At 43.6% G+C, this 21,018-nt stretch overlaps 1 protein-coding gene across 1 annotated transcript in view; it reads right to left on the bottom strand.

Moving 5' to 3' along the window:
• The window catches only part of IL17REL (interleukin 17 receptor E like), a 36,276-nt gene that overhangs the window by 5,072 nt on the left and 10,186 nt on the right, over nt 1-21,018 (bottom strand). Inside the window, exons 6-13 of the mRNA XM_063135012.1 lie at nt 19,648-19,702; nt 13,582-13,745; nt 12,365-12,409; nt 11,060-11,117; nt 8,236-8,381; nt 5,976-6,041; nt 2,957-3,014; nt 1,461-1,639 (exon numbers count right to left, since the gene is read on the bottom strand). Coding sequence (XP_062991082.1) covers nt 1,461-1,639; nt 2,957-3,014; nt 5,976-6,041; nt 8,236-8,381; nt 11,060-11,117; nt 12,365-12,409; nt 13,582-13,745; nt 19,648-19,702 — 771 coding nt within the window. The remainder of the gene's footprint in view (nt 1-1,460; nt 1,640-2,956; nt 3,015-5,975; nt 6,042-8,235; nt 8,382-11,059; nt 11,118-12,364; nt 12,410-13,581; nt 13,746-19,647; nt 19,703-21,018) is intronic.

The following is a 21,018-nucleotide window of genomic DNA, read 5'->3' as shown; positions in this document are numbered from 1 at the left end:
TTATCTGGCCAGTTTTAACTCACCAAAAATGCAGTAATATTTCCAGTATCATGCAATATCACAGCATCATCTAGTGGCTGTATAAATAGAACACATGGAACTCTCACAACAAGCAAACAACACACATACCCCCAAAGTGGGGGAAACGTGTGTATTGTGCTGATCGTAATCCCGCAAAGACTCCAGAAGAAAAAGCCCTATGATCGGAAATTTTGGGTGCAGCATTTTTGCTTCAATGTGGAGATCTCCTATGACCAGCCATCATGAACTCATCTCTGGACTGTCTCCTTTCAGCTACTTAGAATCATAGAATCATAGAATAGCAGAGTTGGAAGGGGCCTACAAGGCCATCGAGTCCAACCCCCTGCTCAATGCAGGGGGTTGTACATGCCTATGTGCTCGCTTAACTACCTCAACAAAATGAAAGCTGTATTTATCCGTGGAAGAGGGGCTGGGCATATTTGTTATACAACATGAATTACTAAGGTTGCAGAACAGCCATGGAGTGCAGATGAAGGCAATTATTATTGTCTGATACTTCCTCTGTTTAAATGGACATTTATAGCAAGGAGATGCATGTCATCCTTTTACTGTTACAACCCTTGCCCTGTACTTCCTCTTAATTCATAAGCAACCAATTTTACTGCTACTGGAACAGAATCAAACATGCTATAAATAGGCTTCACACAAAACCCATTATAAGTGCAGAACAATCAGAACAAAGAGCACTTTGTACAGGGAACAGCTCGGGAAGTTATGAGATGCTCCAGCAGGTGCATGAGTAAGTGCCTTGTGCTATCATTGTAATGTCCAAAGGGAAACTTGCTTAGCCGAGACGCAAACACTACTGATTTTCACAAAGCTTGTGCATTTCTGCTATGGCAGTTCTTCTCTGGACATCAGTGTGTAAAAACACAAAGGACTGAAGGATGCACTGCTCCATCCATGTGCCAAGGCTTGTAATAATATCCAAATCACTCTAAGGGCTTATCTACACCAAACAGGATATTCCACTATGAAAGCGGTATGAAAGCGGTATATAAAAGGAAGGAGCCACACTACTGCTTTATAGCGGTATTGAAGTGCCCTCACAACTGTTGGGGCCCATTGACACATACCATATACCTCTGTCATACTGCTTTCATAGTGTTATATCCTGCTTGGTGTAGATGTGTCCTGGCCCCCAACAGTTGTCAGTGCACTTCAGTACCACTATAAAGCAGTCGTGTGGCTCCTGCCTTTTATATATTGCTTTCATACCACTTTCATAGTAGAATATCCTGCTTGGTGTAGATGAGCCCCAAGCCAGGGCTGAAAATCCTCAGAACTTGCATAACCAGAAACTCTCAACCAGGAACTTGTATCCTACTATAGTTATTATTATTATTATTATTATTATTATTATTATTATTATTATTATTATCTCTATGTACTGCAATAAACAAGCATGTATTTCTTACTCTCTCCTGCAACGTGAATTCATTCTTAGATTTTATGTTTTCTTCTTTACATGGATGAGTACCTGGCAAAAGTTTGTGTCCAAGGAGAGCCATCATGGTTACAAGTATGACAAGTAATGCTACTATAGATAGGATACTTAAGGACTTTTCATACTGTTCTTGACTCTGAGTAGAAGAGGCTAGAAAAGAAAAATGTCCTCATTTAGTATTCAGTATCCACCTTTGAAAATAAGGAGTGTCTTAATATCCGAGTTCTTTCCATTAGAACATTTCATGTAATGATTGCCTTAATCCTTAACAATAGCAAAGAAATGGCTGAAAATAAAAATTTAGGCTAACAGTTTCACTCAACAGAGCCTGCATCAGCAACTGGTACCCCCAGGCAGTGGCTGGGATTTCAGTGCCCCAATGGGGCTCACTGCTGTCACGAGCCATGCTGCCCCACCCCACCCCACTATCACTAGCCTTTGGATCTTCAAGCCACTCACCATTTTAATTACCCACAATGCCTCAGAGTGACACTAGATTTGGGGCATTGTGGATAAATAAAATGGCGAGTGGCTTCTTGTAAGTGTCCCCCACAAATTGTAATGCTGCTGCCATTGTAGAAAAAAGCCCACTAGAGATGGCACTTTACCAGAAGTTCCCTCAAACCATGAGCTGTCCAGTCAACAAATAACACTAAATGGTTCTTATCAAGCCACCTGCTCTCATTTTCATTTCTTTTGTTTTCCCTCACTCTTTCCAAGTGTCCATTAGCATTACTCCTCCTTAATCTGCTAGAATGGGGGTGTGGGGTGGAAGGCTGGAGGGGGGTATGCACTGTAGGATTTTGGGGTCAAACTGACCTAACAAGGGTCCTCCACACACACCCCAAAAACATTTGCACCTTTTCCCCTCAGTTCATCTGGCCAACAGATAGGATACCACATAACAGCACCATGAGTCTTTTAAAGCCTGGAAGGCCTTGCACTCAGTATTGTAATTCATTTCACAGTGGGACACTTTGTTGGTTATGTTAATTCCAACATTTTATATCCTTCAATGGCCAATTCCAATTGGCATTCTTGCCAGGCCTGCTATCGTGTTTGTAGCCAGAACATGCTTGTTTGTGTGAAGGTGCCATTTGTTTGAACCAACGCCTCTTCCAGGCTGATTTATACATGCTCACAGAGATTTTTGTGATGGCAGCAACACTATTTCCAGCTTCTACCACTGTGAAGATCCCAGCAGCTACATATATACTATTCATGGGAGGCATCACCTCATAGGGCATCTTCTGCTAAGACCCCAGTGCTGCCCCCTCACACTTCAGGTGTGAACACGTGGTCACACTGCATCTGTCAACTGGACCCAAGAGTAGGCTTAAAAAGGAAACCTGCAGACCAAAAGATGGTCACAGTACTGTGATGGCCATGAGAATCACTTCTGCTGTGCAGACCCAAGGTTTATATTATTCATTTTTATGTTACAGCCATATTATTATCAGCACTTACTGCATGGAAGATTACAAATGTATGAAGGAATAGAATAGTCCACATCTGTCCTCCAACCCTTAAAAAAGAAAAGAGGGAAAGGTTATTTTCCTCTAAATAGACCATTACAGAATTAAAAATGAGGACTTTTTAAAGCATGTATCCACAGATGATATAGATATAGATATTTTAAAAAAGAATAGTACAGCCCATTAGGAAACGGTTTGTTTAAATTAATTATAGTTGTGTTAAAAAGCACTGGTCCCAGCACAGATCACTGTTGCCAACCAAGATATAGGCCAACTGATTCAAAATCTCCTTTCGTCTGATCAACTTCTTTGATTAAGAGAAACTGCTGCTACAGTTACCATGAACATAAATACTGAAGTTGCTCCCTAAAAACTAAACCTCATTTGTGTTGTTCTGCTACAGACTTGGGATTACCTTAGGGGAGGCACAAATATGTTCACTCCAACTCAGGGACAAATTTGAATCTCCATTCAGACATCCAAAGCTTCCACGCCTCCCACTGACTATCACTGGAAATCAACAATGGATTTTTTTTGTTTTGTTTGACAGAATTGGATGGCATTTCCAGGCATGTGAGGAGATGAGACAAATGTAAGAAAAATAAATGCACAGAGGTTCCTTTGTGCTAAACACCTTTAAATTTTGTTTTATTTTTAAGCAAACTGCAAACAACGTCTTTCTTCCTTGGCAAAATTGGATGAAAATTGCAGGTATAAGGGACCCTCCTGAGGGGAACAGGCCTGCCAGGTTTCTGAAGAATAGTTGTCGCAGGTGTGTGGGGGTGGGGTGTGCACACGTGCGCACAAGGATAACCTTTACAGTAGAGGTGGACAACATGTGAGCCTTCAGTCTTTGACTGCAGCTCCTGTCACTCCTGCTGCTCCTGAAATTCAACAGTGTGGTGGCAAAAAAACCACCCAGGCCTGGTTCAGACAACACTCTGGGCTTTGTGGTTAGTTTAACAATGTTCAGCTGTGGTTAATGCTAACCACATGTGGAATGCTTTCAGACAACATTTAACCCTTTTGTGGTTAAATTTTCGTTAACCACGCTGCATAATGTGGTTAGTGGTAATGGGGCAGATGGTTAGGGAAAATGTATGTCAGATGACACCATAAACCATGGTTAAGCACTCTGTTAACCATTTTGTGGTTTAGCAGCATGGTTTAGCGTGTTGTCTGAAGGGGGTCCCAGCGGTTTGGCCACAGAGACACAAAAGGACTAAATTTAGCTTGTATTCAAGCTAAATTTGGTCGTTTTGAATCCCCGTAGTTGCTTGCTGCCAAATACCATCCCCCGTCCCCACGTGCACACTGTGGGTGGAGCAGCAGCAGGAGTGCAGTCTCTGGGAATCTGTGGACTGAAAACTGGCCTCCAGATTGGCTGAAGCTGCTCACCCCTACTATAAAGTTTTGGAGTTTCCAAAAAGGGATATGCTTAATCCTCCATGTTCCTTGCTGACAACTTTATGAAAATGGTATACAACACAGAAACCTTTGCGAAGGACAAGTGCAGGGACTAGGGAGTTATTATGAATAAAAAGCAGCTTGAGGCTTTTTGTTGTTGCTGCTTTCTGCTCAGTTGGCACCAAAGTCACAGAAAGTGCAATAGGACTGGGATGGGCAATGGATAAGGAGCATTCAAGCAAGCACCGAATGCTATACCTTCCCCCCACCCTCGGTCCAAGAGACTCCACAAAAACCTTGTTTTTAACATTTCTGCTCCAGAACTAGCAAAGTACACTGAACACTGGATCAGTCTTGCAACATATTACTTCAATATCCCTCCCCCAAATCACTGGGACTGAAGAGCCCTGATAAAAACTGTCTACTGTGAATAGAAGCTAAAGCCACCAGTCACAAAACTGCACCCCGTCCTCCTCCTCCTCCCCACCCTGGTGTTTTCTTTCTACGGAGAGCTTTGGGAGAAATTTATCCATTTCTGAAGACACACTGACTGGGTCCGGATGACATGATAACCCACGATGGGTTATTTAACATTCTCTGGCAGGATTTTTTTTAACCCACAGTGGGTTATTTTGTCAAAATAACCATGTAAATAACCAACAATATGCAGAGTGGGTTATTTAAACCACCATTGGTTATCGTGTCATACGGAGGGTACCATTGGTTATTTTCATTGGCTACAGAGTCGCTAGGCAAGAGCGGTCAAAGTGGCAGCTGCCAATACTGCTCTACTCAAGCTGGCAGAATTCTCTTTTCAGCAGGAAGGGATGATGGGATATAAGCAGGAGGATTGAGAGGAGGAGGGAGGGTGGGGGACAAGTTAGTCAACACACTGTGAATTAATAATTCAGCCACAGTTGCCTATAACCAACTCATGGTTGGTTGTCTAGCTCTCTGTGTCCCTCCCAATCCAAATTGCTAACAATGCTTTGGAAGGGTTCAACTTTGGGGGAGCCTTGTTTTGATGTGGATATCGCCCAACTCTTTCCCACTTTGGTTCAGAATTTAGCCAAATCCAAAGCACACCCCTACTACTGACTATAAGAAAGCACAGGCGGCAGCAGCAGCTTGAATCCCTTGCGCTAACTAGATTTTGACCCTTAAAATATCCACCGTTTCCATGTCCTCTCTTTGTGATCTTCCAGCTTGCTTAGTTTCTGTCGGCTCAAGACTTTTAAAATGCGTTTTAAAAAATGATGCGTTTTTAAAATGCGTTTTAAAAATGATGTCAATGGATTATTCTTTCAAACACCCTTTTCATTGGAGCTGCAAACATTTGGTGGAAAGATTCTAAAGAACAGATTAAACATGGTGTTTGGGCATTCACAGGCTGTTTCCTAGGGGGCTCTTTTTTCTTTTTCCAAGACCACAAATAATTTATTAAAGCACCGTTTGGGTGCAGCGGGAGCACATTTTAACTATTCATCATGTTCTTTGCACGCCTCAGCTATACTACAGTCAGAAGCAGCAGGGAAGGAGGAAGAAATGATGCTTACCCTGCTGGCTGTTATTTGCATGTTGAGTCTTAAAAACAGAAGGCATACCTGAATGCAGATGTTTGAGCCACATGTTTCCCCTGAAATGTTGACAGATGTTGAATTTAAGCCACCCTAGAAAAAGACAAAGGCAAATCAGCCTCAAGGCAAGAGATATAAGTGAAATCTTGCTCCTTTTCCTCTTTTGGCCGTGCCACTCATTGTTGTGTCTTAGAAAACACAACAGTGTACATTATGTGGCTTGTTCAATGAAGCAGCTTCCTGCAGAGTAGTGTCAAGCGGGGACTAAGGGAGGTGTCCTAGAGAGAGGCAAGTATCGTTTGTTTCTTGGCGGACAGTTCTCCATTTACTATGGGATGTTGGCTGTGTGGGTTGGGCAGCTGCTGCTAATTTGTGTCACTTCTTCTAAGCCATGTGGACTGTCGAGGGACACAAATAGGCTGAAACACCCACCCAACAAGAGAATGACTCAAGAGCGGCCTAACCACTTTTGTTAGAGTCGTCTGAAGACCAGTTCCCACAAGCATGCTAATAACTTGATCACTTAAGTGTAAATGCATTGCAAAATGTTTGGTTTCCTCATTCTTGGAAACTGATCTTGCAATTTATAAAGGCCACTAAGTGGGCACGTTGGTATTGCAGTAAATCATGGGACGCTGTTTCTCAGGGATAAAACAAACATTAGTTTAAGGACATACAGTAGCAAGCTGCTGGAGTAGGCACAGAGGGGCCTGATCCAGATTGGGACACTAATGTAGGGGCCTTAGCCATTTTTTCTCTCTCCTCCCACCCACCATGCTATGAGCCTGAAGACAGATTGTGGGGGGACGGGACACCTGCAATTTCTATTGCAAAATACTAATCCAAAATAATGCCTCTTCTGGCCCTCAGCCACTAGACCAACTTTTCCCAACCAGGTACCCGCCAGATGTATTGGACTACAAATCCCATCACTCATCATGCGATATAGTCAGACACATCTGGAGCACCCAGTTGTGGAAGGCAGTGCTAGATTGTCCCAAGACAGGTAAGAGAGAACATAATCACTTCTGGAAGATCTGATTGCAATGTTGTCATCGTGACGGTCTCCTTCTCCAAATTAAGAAGCTTTTCTGAGGTAAAAAGTTAGCAGTGAATCACAGTTTTATCCATATTAATTTGGAGTTGGGTCTCAGTGGCCAATACTCGTTTTGTACTTCCTTTTAAAACCACATTGGAAACCCAAGTGTAGCAATCTATGGTCAGTCAAGCATTTAGGGAGACATGTGGGCGGCTTTAAGAAACACACCACAACCTAGAACTATTATTAGGAAACCCATTCTTCCTGAGCTCTCTGTGTGGAAACAATTGTTCATTATAAAGTCCCTGTGAGAGGATGCGAAGGAAACTATTTGAAAACCAAACCTGGGAACTCATTGTCCCAAGATCTATACAATTTCCCAACCTCATGGAGTTGTGTAGAACACACCAGTTCCATAATGACAAGCTGAGGATTTTAAAGGAGGGAGGGTGGGATAAATGGCCCATTTCATGGTAAAGCCTGGTTATAATAATCCAGTAGTATTTACTGTAGCAGCTTGTTATTTCAATATTTTGGGCAATTAAGAAGTTGCTTTAGGTTTTGGTGTAGTCATAGGTAGTAGTGAACCCAGGGCTCTCAGGGACACTTTTTTACTAGCAGGGATGCTGATGTCTTTTGCCACCCCCACCCACCCCAGATGTCCTTGTTCCCTCTGTGTTTAGTCCTCAGAGTAGCTGAGGGGAAATGAATTTTCTCAACAACAATGTATTATTCCCTGTTGTAATGCAAAGTATTGTGGGGGGGGGGGGCTTGGTCTTGAATGGGCATTTAAGAGCTTACCAAAAAAAAACTGTTCCTGGTGGAGAAGAAAACTGCTGGAACTGGTTTCCTGATATGGAGCATCACAAGTACCTGAAAGTTTGGACTCTCCTTGGAGGTATGGCTATAGGAACCTGTGCTTCAGCATTTACTGCTCATATGAAGTGTGTAGATGCTTTCTACTGAGATACATGGAAGGGGCCTACAAGGCCATCGAGTCCAGCCCCCTGCTCAATGCAGGAATCCACCTTAAAGCATCCCTGACAGATGGCTGTCCAGCTGCCTCTTAAATGCCTCTACTGTGGGAGAGCCCACAACCCCTCTAGGTAACTGGTTCCATTGTCATACTGCTCTAACAGTCAGGAAGTTCTCAACATTTTGGCATTAAGAGGATGTGACACTGACAGGCATATATTGAACATACTGGGTTCACTTAGGAGCTTTTGAGAAACAAAACGCCGCACAAACCGTTGAGACTGACTGGTGTATCCCAGTAGGGTTGCATGAAGACGACTCAGTCCTGTTACACACAAGGACTGAGAACTGTGCTTTGGTGTGTGATGTGAAGGAAACTTCTATCTGTTCTTCCATCACAGCATGTCTCATTTCCCAAGCTGGAACAGAAGGGGGAAATCCATTTGTGACATTGATATGTGAACTGCAGATGTTTGCATCGTCATCATTTGATACTGTTTTGATTTACAGCACCTTCATCACTAACGCTCAGAGCTGATAACAAAATGTCCATAGTTCATCAATGCTCACAAGAGCGATGTTACGGTGGATCATTATTACTCTATTTTTACAAGTAGGAGACTGAAGCTAATCGCTTCCACAATGTTACACCATGAATCAATGCTTGAGACGGAATCTGAACACAGGCCTTGCAGCTCCAGATCCAACACTCCATTCCATTTAGAGCTTCATTTCTAAACCAAAGAGCTGCATCCCCTGATTTCTGAATTTCCAACACCTAAAAGCCACTCCTTCTAATTTAAGAACTACCCATGGAAGTGCATTTGCAAATGTCATGTAGGAACTTGAACTTCAATCATGAATGTAGATGAAATCTTTGCCCAGACCTCTGTGACATTTTGCTGGTACTCGAAACCCGCTAGCTCCTTCCTATCCACTTTAGTGAATGCCAAAAGATCATGCAATTCACCCTTCCTGACAGCCCCTCCTATCATTATTCCCACTCCTCCTACCTTACCTGTCCTGTTCCTCACCAGCTTAACTCTCAAACAGTGCTTAGGAGAGCCAAGACTCATATCTTTCTAGAAATCTGAATGTTTGCAAAGGTTTCAGCCTGCCCTAAAAATGTCCCCCCAAAACCCGGTCTTTAGTAATAATTCTACCTAATCAACAGCTGCTTCAGCACTATTTGTTTTTCAGAGAAGGGCATCTTCACATTGACGACATCTCAACAGCCCAATGGCTTAGCCACTGACTTATCAAGTAGTCAGTGTGATGGAATCATGGTGGCATGTAGCTGATCAGATTTGGCAGCATGATCAACCGCCCAAAGCAAATTCAGAGTGAGGGTGGTGTTTTCTGCCCTCCGGCTGCTGAATTGGCTTTGTGGTAACACAATGTAGCCAATTCAGGTTGAGGGCAGGAAATATTGTCATCGTTCTGAATGACAAAATAATTTTAGTTGTAAGACTCTTCCCCCAATCACCTAATGGAGTGGCATTTTTTTCAAGTTTGAAAGCTTTCACAAATCACACCCCTAATTCAGTTCAGCCCTAAAGCCCATATCCTATGAGAGCCTTCTTCCTGGTTGAACGGGCATAGGGTCTGGTTGTGGTTACTCTGCACATCTAAAAAGAACTGTTTTTTTGAATATTCACATGCCTGGGAAATCGGTAGGGATGTGCTCCGCTTCTAATCGGACCGGAGAAGCAGTAGCGGAGCGGGGGGCTTCGCCTGCCCTTAAGGCGGAGGCGAAGAGGATTGGGGGGTCGGCAGAGCGTGGCGAAGAGGATCGAGGTGAAGGCGGATCCGGAGCTCCGCCGGAAAGGTAAGTGGGGTTTACCAGGCCCTGCCGCTGTCACTGTCGCCCATGTGGCGACCGCAGCAGGGCCCGGTAACGCCCCCTGCCCTCCTCTCCCTTACCTGCCTCCATCCGCGGTCCGTCAGCGTCTCCAATTGAGCCCGTGGTTCCACCAGGAAGTCTGGGCCGCACTTGCGGCCCAGACTTCCTGGTGGAACCACGGGCTCAATTGAAGACGGTGACGGACCGCGGACGGAGGCAGGTAAGGCCCCCCTCCCCCTTGGTCCCTTACCGGGCTCTGCCGCCGTCGCCGCATGGGCGGCGATGGCGGCAGGGCCTGGTAACCCCCCCTATGGGGGGGGACCGGAGCTCCGATCCGGATCCGGAGCTCCGAGCGGAGCGGAGTGGGCACAGGCGGAGTGGGGGCGGGGCGGAGTGGGCAGATCCGAAAATGGCGGATCTTAAAGTGAAGCGGAGTGGGGGGGTCCGTGCACACCCCTAGAAATCGGCACTAAAACTAGTATAACCATATGAAAAGGAGGACAGGGCTCCTGCATCTTTAACAGTTGAATAGAAAAGGGAATTTCAGCAGGTGTCATTTGTATGTATGCAGCACCTGGTGAAACTCCCTCTTCATCACAACAGTTAAAGTTGCAGGAGCCCTACCCTCTTTTCTATCTGGTCACTCTAGCTATACTCCTGCAGCTTGAATTGTTGTGATGATGAAAAAGGAATTTCACCAGGTGCTGCATGCATACAACGGGCACCTGCTGAAATTACCTTTTCAATACAACTATTAAAGATACAGGAGCCCTGTCCTCCTTTTAATTTGGTCACCCTACTAAAACAAAACATGGGGCTATACCCCAATGAAGCCTGCCTAGGAAGAAAACTGACCCCACACACGCATAATTGTGACCATTGCAGTCATGCCTTACTTGTCGTTTTCCCATTGACAGCTGATTGGCCGTTGTGTGAACAGAATGCTGGACTAGATGGACCTTTGGTCTGATCCAGAATGACTCTTTTTATGTTCTTATATTCTGAAGTATCATTTCATAAACTGCCCTGCTTGGGAAATGCTTGATTTATTCTTGAAGAAAGGTTTCACACCATGGAAAATATTGTATTTCAAAGGATACATTTTCCCTGTTATTCATAGCCCTTCACATCTATTCTTTTTTTAATCCCTTCTATATCTATAGACTAAGCTGTTTAATATGCTATGACTAGTGCTAATCCAATTAATCAATTATGAACCTAAGAAGGTACTTATAAATATAACTAACTTTTTACCTTGAGAATTTCCATTCGCAAACGGGCATCTAACCCAAGAGCTGTGGTTAGTTGTAAACTAAAACGGGTTTTAAAAGAAAACGTGATTAGTTACACTGATTTTTTAAAAATCAATTTGAAATTTTAATTGCACTGGAGTGATGCAAGAAGCTGAATGAGCTGGAGCTTTATCTCTGCAGGAATAGTTCTGCCAGCCAGAATGATAGTGTGGTATGTACGATTAATCCAGCCACTTAAATAATAGGGTGCAATCCTAAATCCTAAATGCTCAACTAGAGAGTAAGACCATTGAACACAATGAGACTTGTGTCCAAGCAAACATCCACAGGAGTAATTATTTGCATTGATATACCAGCCAATACCCAAACCACTTTAGGTGGTTCCCAAAACAAAGCTTAAAACCCTAACATACCACAACATAGTGTTGTGATTGTGGCGAGAAGATCCTTTTGGTTATTTTAATGCACGAATGCAGCAGAAGGCTCCACCCCGAACCTATCTGCATTTATTATAACTTCTTAAATAGTCACCACACATGCAGTTGTATGCATGCGGGAGCTTTACAGATAAGAGCTTTCTGCATACAGCCAGAACCAAGAACCCAAACACATTGGCCTGGTTCAGAAGACACCTTAAAACATGGCTTTAACCACGGTGGTTAAGCCAGAAAGCCAGGCTGTGTTCAGAAGACACCTTAAACCACGTCTAACCACAGTGACTAAGGCAAAAAGCCTTAGTCACCATGGTAAAAGCTGTGGTTTAAGGTGTCTTCTGAACACAGCCCAGCTTTCTGGCTTAAGCACCATGGTTAAAGTCATGGTTTAAGGTGTCTTCTGAACAGGGCCACTCAGTGCAATCCTAAACAAGGTTACTCAGACCCTCTGTTTTCAATCGGAGTATGTAAGTATGTTTAGGTTTGCAGCCATGGGACTAGGTAGTTGTTCCTGGCAAGCTAAATAATTCAGATGGAACTAATATACTATTCACTTCCTCAGTTGCTTCTCAAACTATCTGTCAGGGCTTTCCTAATGATGACATTCCTGTTTGTTTAACAGAGCATTGAGGGGACAGGGAAACAGAGGAAGAATACCTTGGCTTGCCTTTGCATAGGGCATAGCCATATGCTTAAAACGGTCTTCTTTTCTACCCTGTCCATTAGCAAATTAGTGGTGAAGAGAAGGATCACTGCGGGCACGGGGAATTATTTTCTGCCAGCATGTTGTATAAGAAATCATAATCCATCACCTAGAATGGGACATCCTTAATAAGTAGCAAAGCTGGATTATTTATTATGAAATAATATACCTTCATGCAAAGTCTTGGGTGTGCATCAACTCGAGAATATTTCACCTGATTGAAAAAATTGATCAAATAATTACTTATTGACATCCTCTGAAAAGACAGACATCAGCACCCCTAGCTTTTGCAGGATTTTAAAATGGAATGAATCAAGGGGGTGCCACTTGTGTCCCCAGCCCAGATTTCGATGGATTGCAATTTCCATCAGCCCTCACCAACATAGCCAATAGTGAGGGATGATGGGAGCTGCAGTCCAACAATATCTGGATGGCCACAAGTGACACACCCCTAGTACAAAAGCTACCAAACAAACTGAAAAGTGATCTGAACCAAACCCACTGGGTTTACTTGATGAACACCAAATCCCTGTGCAGATGACATGTCCTGTGCAATGATTGCATGGAGGAGGAGTCACTGCCTGCTGGTCCTCCATCAAAACTGTGTGTGCATCTGCCCTCTGGATACACCCTATGCACATTCCAACTGTTTTGTAACTGATTGGAGCCTACATTGTTTTAAGAGTTGGAAAGGATCTTGGAGCTCATCTAGGCCATCAGCATCCCTGACAGATGGCCATCTAGCTTCTGCTTAAATACCCCCAGTGAAGGAGAGCCTGTTCCACTGTTGAACAGCTCTTACCATTAGGAAATTGCTCTTAACATTTAGCCAAAATCCACTTCCCTGTGATTTCCACGCATTAGTTCACACCCTGCCTCCAAGACCAACAGAGAACGAGTCTACTCTATTGTCTATGTAATAATGGTTCTGTTCATAAAATACAGTGCTTGGGCATGGGGAGGCAGGTGTAATCCTGACCCCACCCCTTGACATGTTCAGGGTACACAGAGCATGTCATCTGCACAGAGCTCAAATGTGCAACCCATGAAAAGCTCACGGGTATGAATATCACGCGTGAGAGACTACAAGCAAGTTTCACAGGAATTCCACACAGGAATTCTTTTTAATAAGTGAAGCAGGTCTAAACTGACTGAAATCTAAGCTTTGTTTGCATGTTGTTGTTTTACTTAAGTGGGTAGTCCACTGGAATGTAAAAGAACTTTTTAGATGGCTAGTCATAGTGGTATAAATAGAACTACAATAAAATTTCACTCAAACTTCAAAGACTTTCAGAATGACAGCCAATGGTGGTGACAAAATCTGGTCAACAAGCCCACCCACACAAATGCTATGCCCAGTGTACATCCACGCTCTTCAGTGCTTACTTTCTCTGCAGCAGGATTTGAAGTGTTCTCTAGATCAACACACTGATCATTAGTCTTCATCAGCCGACAAAGGCTGACAGTGACGTGAACAGGACAGGCAGCTTCCCATGCCAGCGTTTGTGTGACAGGATTATAAATAATGTTATCCCACAAGGCCTTGGTATCTAAAAGCAACATATGAGGGAAATGAAGAAACAGTATAAACACACAATATATTCCCCTGACATTCAAGATGATGGTGATCTGAGTTCATTTGTTCTCCGATTGTAGCAAAGTGCCAATCATTTTGTTGGATGGGGTGAAGGGTGTCCCCGTTGTTCTCCACTGTGGGGAAAGAGAAGAGCCATGCTCAGTTCTTGTGTTCAACACCACTCTTTGTGTGCCCAGTGGTGGCTAGCGATGGGCAGACATACCCTGAGTGAATTCATTATTTACTTTGGAAAGGAATGAATTTGTCCATGGGAGCTCAGATGAGAATTCTCCATTAAATACAAAATCTTGTTCCATGTATACAAGTTTTTTGCATGCACAACATCAAGGTGCATCTTGGGAGCTGTAGTTTGGAATTTCATAGTGCGGCATGATGTCATAAACCACTATGTTAAGTGCCCCCTTTCAAATTGGTTGAGGCCTGCCCGCATAATGATATCATATGAAGTTTACTGTTAAAGAGAACCTTGCTCTTTAACATTGTTTGTAATTAAAAAAAAAATACATTTTTGAAGGGGGCAGGAGTGGAGAGCTTTGCAGGCGCTGTTCACACCACATTGGGGACCCCTGCCATAGAAGAACCAATGCTGAAAACCCAGCATGACCAACCACTTGTAATGTGGGGCTTTACTGTCCGCCATAGAAGTGAACAGTTACCATTCACTCTTAGGGAGAAAAGCAAGAGCTGCTTTCAGAAACACCATGAGGACAGAGACTAAACCTGCTGGTCCCTGCCACAGTTCACCTGAGCCTTTGACCACAGACCCTAGCGTTAACTGCCCGAATTGGGTCACCTTTCAGTACGACTCATATATTTGCAGCTTTGGCTGGAAAAAATAGCCAAACAAATATTATGAAGCTATCAGCCCCATGTTTGAGACCCAAATCTGGCGAAGTTTCAGAGGTGATGCAATTTCTCATCATGCCTGGCTTCACAAAGTTACGGAGTCTATTTTCTGGCCTCTTCCCTCTATATATGAGGAGGGGAACGAAGTATAGGAAGCAGCTTTCACTTTATCACCATGCACAGCTGTACTTTTCCAAATGGTGCCATTTCTGAAGGTTGGCTTCTCATGAACCCACCACATTGGCAGTGGTGGGTGTGGAGAAAGAGGCACACAGGGCTCGAATACTACAAATGCTGGGTCAAGAGGCAGGCCTGACAAGTGGATTCCCCAATAAGATAAACTTGCATGGATGGGTAGGTGACCCATCCTAAATTATTACCCATCCATAGCAAAGCACAATCTGGTTTTCTTCCCATATTAATACCAGCCACTTCTACTAGTAGTAGTACTACCACACATTTTGTAGTATCAGCAGTGTGCTAGACATCAGCCTTAGCAAGCCTATACAGATAAATAGAATGTATGTACCCATGACAAAGAAAGCCAAGGAGCCCAGATATTTATTTTCACGTTTCCCATTAACTCACATGTACCAATCCAACCTGCTCCCGCACAAATAGTGCACTCTGTTCTCCCTTTATAAGCACACAGAGACCACTGCACTAGAGATAAGAATGTATCTGGAAAGAAAGGAAAGGAACCTCTCGTGCAAGCACTGAGTCATTACTGACTCTTGGAGGGATGCCAGCTTTCGCTGACGTTTTCTTGGCAGGCCTTATAGCGGGGTGGTTTGCCGTTGCCTTCCCCGGCCGTTATTACCTTTCCCCCAGCTAACTAGGTACTCATTTTACCGACTTCAGGAGGTTGGAAGGCTGAGTCGACCCGAGCCAGCTGCCTGAAATCAGCTTCCGCTGGGATCGAACTCAGGCCATGGGGAGAGTTTCAGCTGCAGAAACTGCTGCTTTACCGCTCTGCGCCACACGAAGCTAGTAAGATACATTCTGTGTGTAACAGAATGTATCTGTTACACCCTAAATTCATTTAGGCAAGTGGCTCTTGAAAGCTCGTAATAAACATCAAAGAAGCTGAAAAGAGCAATCCTCAAAACACCATTGTTTCTGAATCATTTCTGTTCTATTGTCTTCACTGAATTTGCACAAAAGGAGCATTTAATTAATTGTACCAGATTTTTGCAGTAGGGGAGGGTGTAGTGTTGGAAGGGATTGTAAATTGTGTTTGGATCACAAAGCACAGTATTTGAATCATTTTTTGCAAACACTGCTGTGGGATTGGCCTAGTAAAGCTAAATATCTTTAAATATGGCATTCCCATCATCTCCTTTTCTATTCAAATATGGCTGCTCGGTGTAGTCCAAACAAAAATTGAGATAAAGGCAGAATTTGCATCTGATTCCTTCTCTTCAACAAGTGATGATGGGACCTGGTTGCACTTACAGTTCTCGGAATTGCAGTTTCCAGGTTCAATCCCCAAAAAGAACACTTATTCCCTTGCCACTGTGTACACATGGGAAAAGTCCAATACCGAACATGTTTTATCAGGAAAGATCTCCCATTCTGTGCATTACGACTAGCTTCACGGTAAGAAGGTTTCAGATTCTGTCCTCTCGCTGACTTGAATGAGATGTCAACATTTACATTTTACACATTTTCATTTTATACATATTTTATACATATTCTTATCACTGTGATATGACACAGCAAACACAAACGTTTCTAGATACGTGTCTCACGGGACTTGTACAAGGACCTGGATTTGACTGTGGCTCCTTGCCATCTATATAAATAAAAATGAAAAAGACCGTTCGTTACTGTCGTTATATCTACGAAAGTTCTTCACCGATTGCTTTGAAATTTTGACACAGCGTTGCATTCGAATACGCGAGCGTTGTTATGTAACTATGTTCTCTATGGGGTCAAAGGTTTGTCTTAAAATCGAAGAAATAGGCCTCCTCAAAACCAGTCCTGCTGATCATTGTGACATCACCAACCAGTAGGCCAATCCACTGACTCTGCCTCCTCTCCTATTTGCATATTCTCTCGCAATTGGCTGAGTGAATATAGATGTCACACCTGTGACAGTTACACGTTCAGAAGAAAGGTAACTGCCAGGAGTTTCCAGTAACCTCCTCACCGTAAAAACATGCTTTTATATCTCCGAAAGTTCTTCACCGATTGCTTTGAAATTTTGACACAGCATTGCGTTCGAATACGCGAGCGTTGTTATGTAACTATGTTCTCTATGGGGTCAAAGGTTTGTCTTAAAAATCGAAGAAATAGGCCTCCTCAAAACCAGTCCTGCTGATCATTGTGACATCACCAACAAGTAGGCCAATCCACTGCCTCTGCCTCCTTTCCTATTTGCATGTTCTCTCCTATTTGCTCTTATAGGTCATTGTGACATTGCCAACCAGTAGACCAATCCACTGCCTCTGCCTTCTCTCCTATTTGCATGTTCTCTCCTATTTGCTCTTATAAGTCATTGTGACATCACCAACCAGTAGGCCAATCCACTGCCTCTGCCTTCTCTCCTATTTGCATGTTCTCTCCTATTTGCTCTTATAGGTCATTGTGATATCGCCAACCAGTAGGCCAATCCACTGCCTCTGCCTCCTCTCCTATTTGCATATTCTCTCACAATTGGCTGAGTGAATATAGATGTCACACCTGTGACAGTTACACGTTCTGAAGAAAGGTAACTGCCAGGAGTTTCCACTAACCTCCTCACCGTAAAAACATCCTTTTTTAAAAACCAAACAATCTGCTTTACTTCATCCAAATAATGCCTTGCAGAAGATCACACTTAGGTCGTCATACTTGCAGAGCGGAAGCACTGCGACGAGAAATTGCAAATCAGACTGAGGAAGAACGGGCATCAGCAAACGAGAAAAAAAGAAAAAGAATGCCTCAAATACGTGCCAAGGAACCAGCCAAGCAACGTTCAGCCAGACTTGAGGATGCACGGTTGCGAGCACAGCAATCGCATTCTACAACTTCAGATCTGCTTTGTTCTCAACAGAATGAACGCGACAGGCTGAGAGTGGCTGAAAGACGTCAACGAGAAACAGCACATCAGTGTCAAACACGACTCCATGGTAAACAATCACACGATTACAATCGCCTTGCATTCCGGTACAACCCAGCTGATGATTATAGTTTGAGGTGGCATGTTCTCATCGGCACTATGACTGAAGTGTGTCCTTATTGCAAGGCTCTTAAATTTAATGGAGAAACAAAAGGAATGTGTTGCGCTGCTGGAAAAATTAAACTGCCTCAACTTGGAGAACCACCAGAGCCATTACAAACTTTGCTTGCCGGATATACCGCAGAATCAAAGCATTTCCTATCTAACATCAGGAAATACAACTCATGCTTCCAAATGACGTCGTTCGGCGCAGAAATCATCACAGCTCCATTTATGCCAACTTTCAAAGTCAAAGGACAAATTTATCATAAAGCCGGCTCCTTCCTTCCGTTTCAAGATAGTCAACAGCGTGCATTCAATTCAATGATGAATTGAATGCACGCTGCGGAATTTATACCGGCATAAAAAGGTCCATCATTTCAAAACTGCAACAGCTACTTCACGAAAAAAACAATTTAGTACATTTGTTCAAAACAGCGATTGACATGATGCCATCTGATACAAACAAGATTGATATTCATGCTGACAAAACGCCTGCTGGAGAACATGTGCGAAGATTCAATGCTCCAACTATAGACGAAGTGGCAATTGTTATAGTCAGAGATCAATCTTGACAGGACCTTTCAAAGGTGAAGATGTCCTCATTCCTCGCATTCCTATGATTCCAACAGATATGCCATTTCAGTTTAAGAGATTGCAATTCCCAATTCGATTGGCATTTGCAATCACCATCAACAAAGCTCAGGGCCAATCTTTAGAATTGTGCGGTTTAGATCTAGACACAGATTGCTTCTCACATGGACAATTATATGTTGCATGTTCTAGAGTCGGCAAACCAGACAATCTCTATATCTACACAGACAATGGAACAACTAAAAATATTGTATATCCACAAGCATTGTGAAATTAAACATATTAGAAACATCCGCTTTGTCTTTTCTTTCTTTTCAATTTAACCAGACTGAGCCACAGCAACGCGTGGCAGGGTACAGCTAGTTAACTATAAAAAAAGAGGCAAAAATAAATTTGCCCCAAAGGGTATGAAAACAGTTGCTTGGGGCCAAGCCAGCACAACCATAATTTCCCTGATAGAAGCAGTTCCATCAGTGAACTGAAAAGGGACGATTTTCCCTCCTCCTCCTCGGTAGATCCTCAAAATCTACTCTAAAGGGCTGGGAACCCCTCCAATCCAATGCAAAGAGTTGGAGTAAGGAGGAGAGAGGGAGAAAGTTCCATCATGGCGTCACGCTCGTGGAGTTCTGCTAGTGTGACATTGGATTTAATCCATTATATGGAATTCCAGGAAAGTTTATCGGGGCCAATAGTACATAACGAAGATCTGGGCAAGATCTGCACTACTGTATTATCACGGTATTGAAATGCACTGACAACTGTTGGGACCATGAAACATTCTATATACTGTTCAAACCGCTTGCATAGGCCTACACCTAAATATTATCCCAGGAGAATGGAGGGATCGTCCCTGCCTGCTCCCGGGATCTCTTGTATGTCATTTGCATGCACAGGGATGATCCCGCAATGATCCCAGGGGAAAAGGCAGGTGTAGAAACGGCCATAGTTATTATATCCTATTTGGTATAGATCTGGCCCAGAATTTTTTCTTTTTTTTACCATCTAAACTCTAAATTTCTTACTTCTTATGCAGAACTAGTATTATAGGTAAAATTCAGATATACGTCTGTGGAAAATTCAGACTGAGAACCTGCTGAAATAACGTATGTTTCTTAAAGTAAATAATGTGTTATTAACCTCCCCACCCCCTCAGCACACTTTTCTGAAATAGTGCAGCAACCATTCAAAAAAGCAAGAAGCACATTTCACTTGCCGTTCTTAAATGGGCAAAACTGCATTCTCCGTGCATCTGAAATCGCTGGCCATGCCTGGAAAACAAACATGTATCCATTAGCTCAAATGAACTGTTAGTTTTAAATCTCTTTTCAAATAAATTATTTTCCACAGGTCCTCTCTTTACTAAATATTGGACCATTTGGGAACAACCTTTACAGTCAGGGTGAGGAATCATAGAATCATAGAGTAGGAGAGTTGGAAGGGGCCTATAAGGCCATCGAGTCCAACCCCCCACTCATTGCAGGAATCCACCCTAAAGGATCCCTGACAGATGGTTGTCCAGCTGCCTCAAGTGTGGAAGAGCCCACGACCTCCCTAGGCAATTGGTTCCATTCTCGTACTGTTCCAGTAGTCAGGAAGTTTTTCCTGATGTCCAGCTGGAATCTGGCTTCCTGTAACGTGATCCCATTATTCCATGTCCTGCACTCTGGGTGGATTGAGAAGAGATCCTGGCCCTCCTCTGTTTGACAAGCTTTCAAGTATTTGAAGAGTACTATCATGTCTCCCCTCCATCTTCTCTTCTCCAGGCTAAACATGCCCAGTTCTTTCAGTCTCTCCTCATAGGGCTTTGTTTCCAGACCCCTGATCATCCACGTTGCCCTCCTCTGAACACACTCCAGCTTGTCTGCATCCTTCTTGAAGTGTGGTGCCCAGAACTGGACGCAATACTCAAGGTGAGGCTTAACCAGTGCCGAATAGAGGAGAACCAGTACCAGAACCAGTACTCTCCCTAAAGGATCATGCTCACAGTTTGGGGGTGCTTCTAAATCCTGTTACAGGAACCACAGATGACCTTGGTGACATGAAGGCTGATACACCAATTGTGAACATACTATAACCTTGACGCTAGTGCGACCAATCTGTAGTCCAGCTTCTGTACCCACCAATCCTGTGTTTTTGTGCTGGCTGGGAATTATGGGAGTCAGGGGCATCAAGTTGGGGAAGGCTGCTCTATGCATCTTGTTGCAGACCCACTTTGTAATCTGTTTATATATAAAAGCACAGGAGCGGCAGACGCAAAAGCTGGGCCACAGGCTGGCAGAACACGTGCCAAGGTTATAGCAGTCTGAAAGCCCAACATGATAGCACTCTTCAAATACTTAAAAGGTTGTCACACAGAGGAGGGCCAAGATCTCTTCTTGATCATCCCAGAGTGCAGGACATGGAATAATGGACTCAAGTTACAGGAAGCCAGATTCCGGCTGGACATCAGGAAAAACTTCCTGACTGTTACAGCAGTACAACAATGGAACCAATTAACTAGGGAGGTTGTGGGCTCTCCCACACTAGAGGCATTCAAGAAGCAGCTGGACAACCATCTGTCAGGTATGCTTTAGGATGGATTCCT

This window comes from Elgaria multicarinata, chromosome 9, assembly GCF_023053635.1.
Source record: "Elgaria multicarinata webbii isolate HBS135686 ecotype San Diego chromosome 9, rElgMul1.1.pri, whole genome shotgun sequence".
NCBI classification, from domain to species: Eukaryota; Metazoa; Chordata; class Lepidosauria; order Squamata; family Anguidae; genus Elgaria; species Elgaria multicarinata.
The sequence above is the reverse complement of the archived record's forward strand: the minus strand, read 5'-3'. Positions and strand labels throughout refer to the sequence as shown.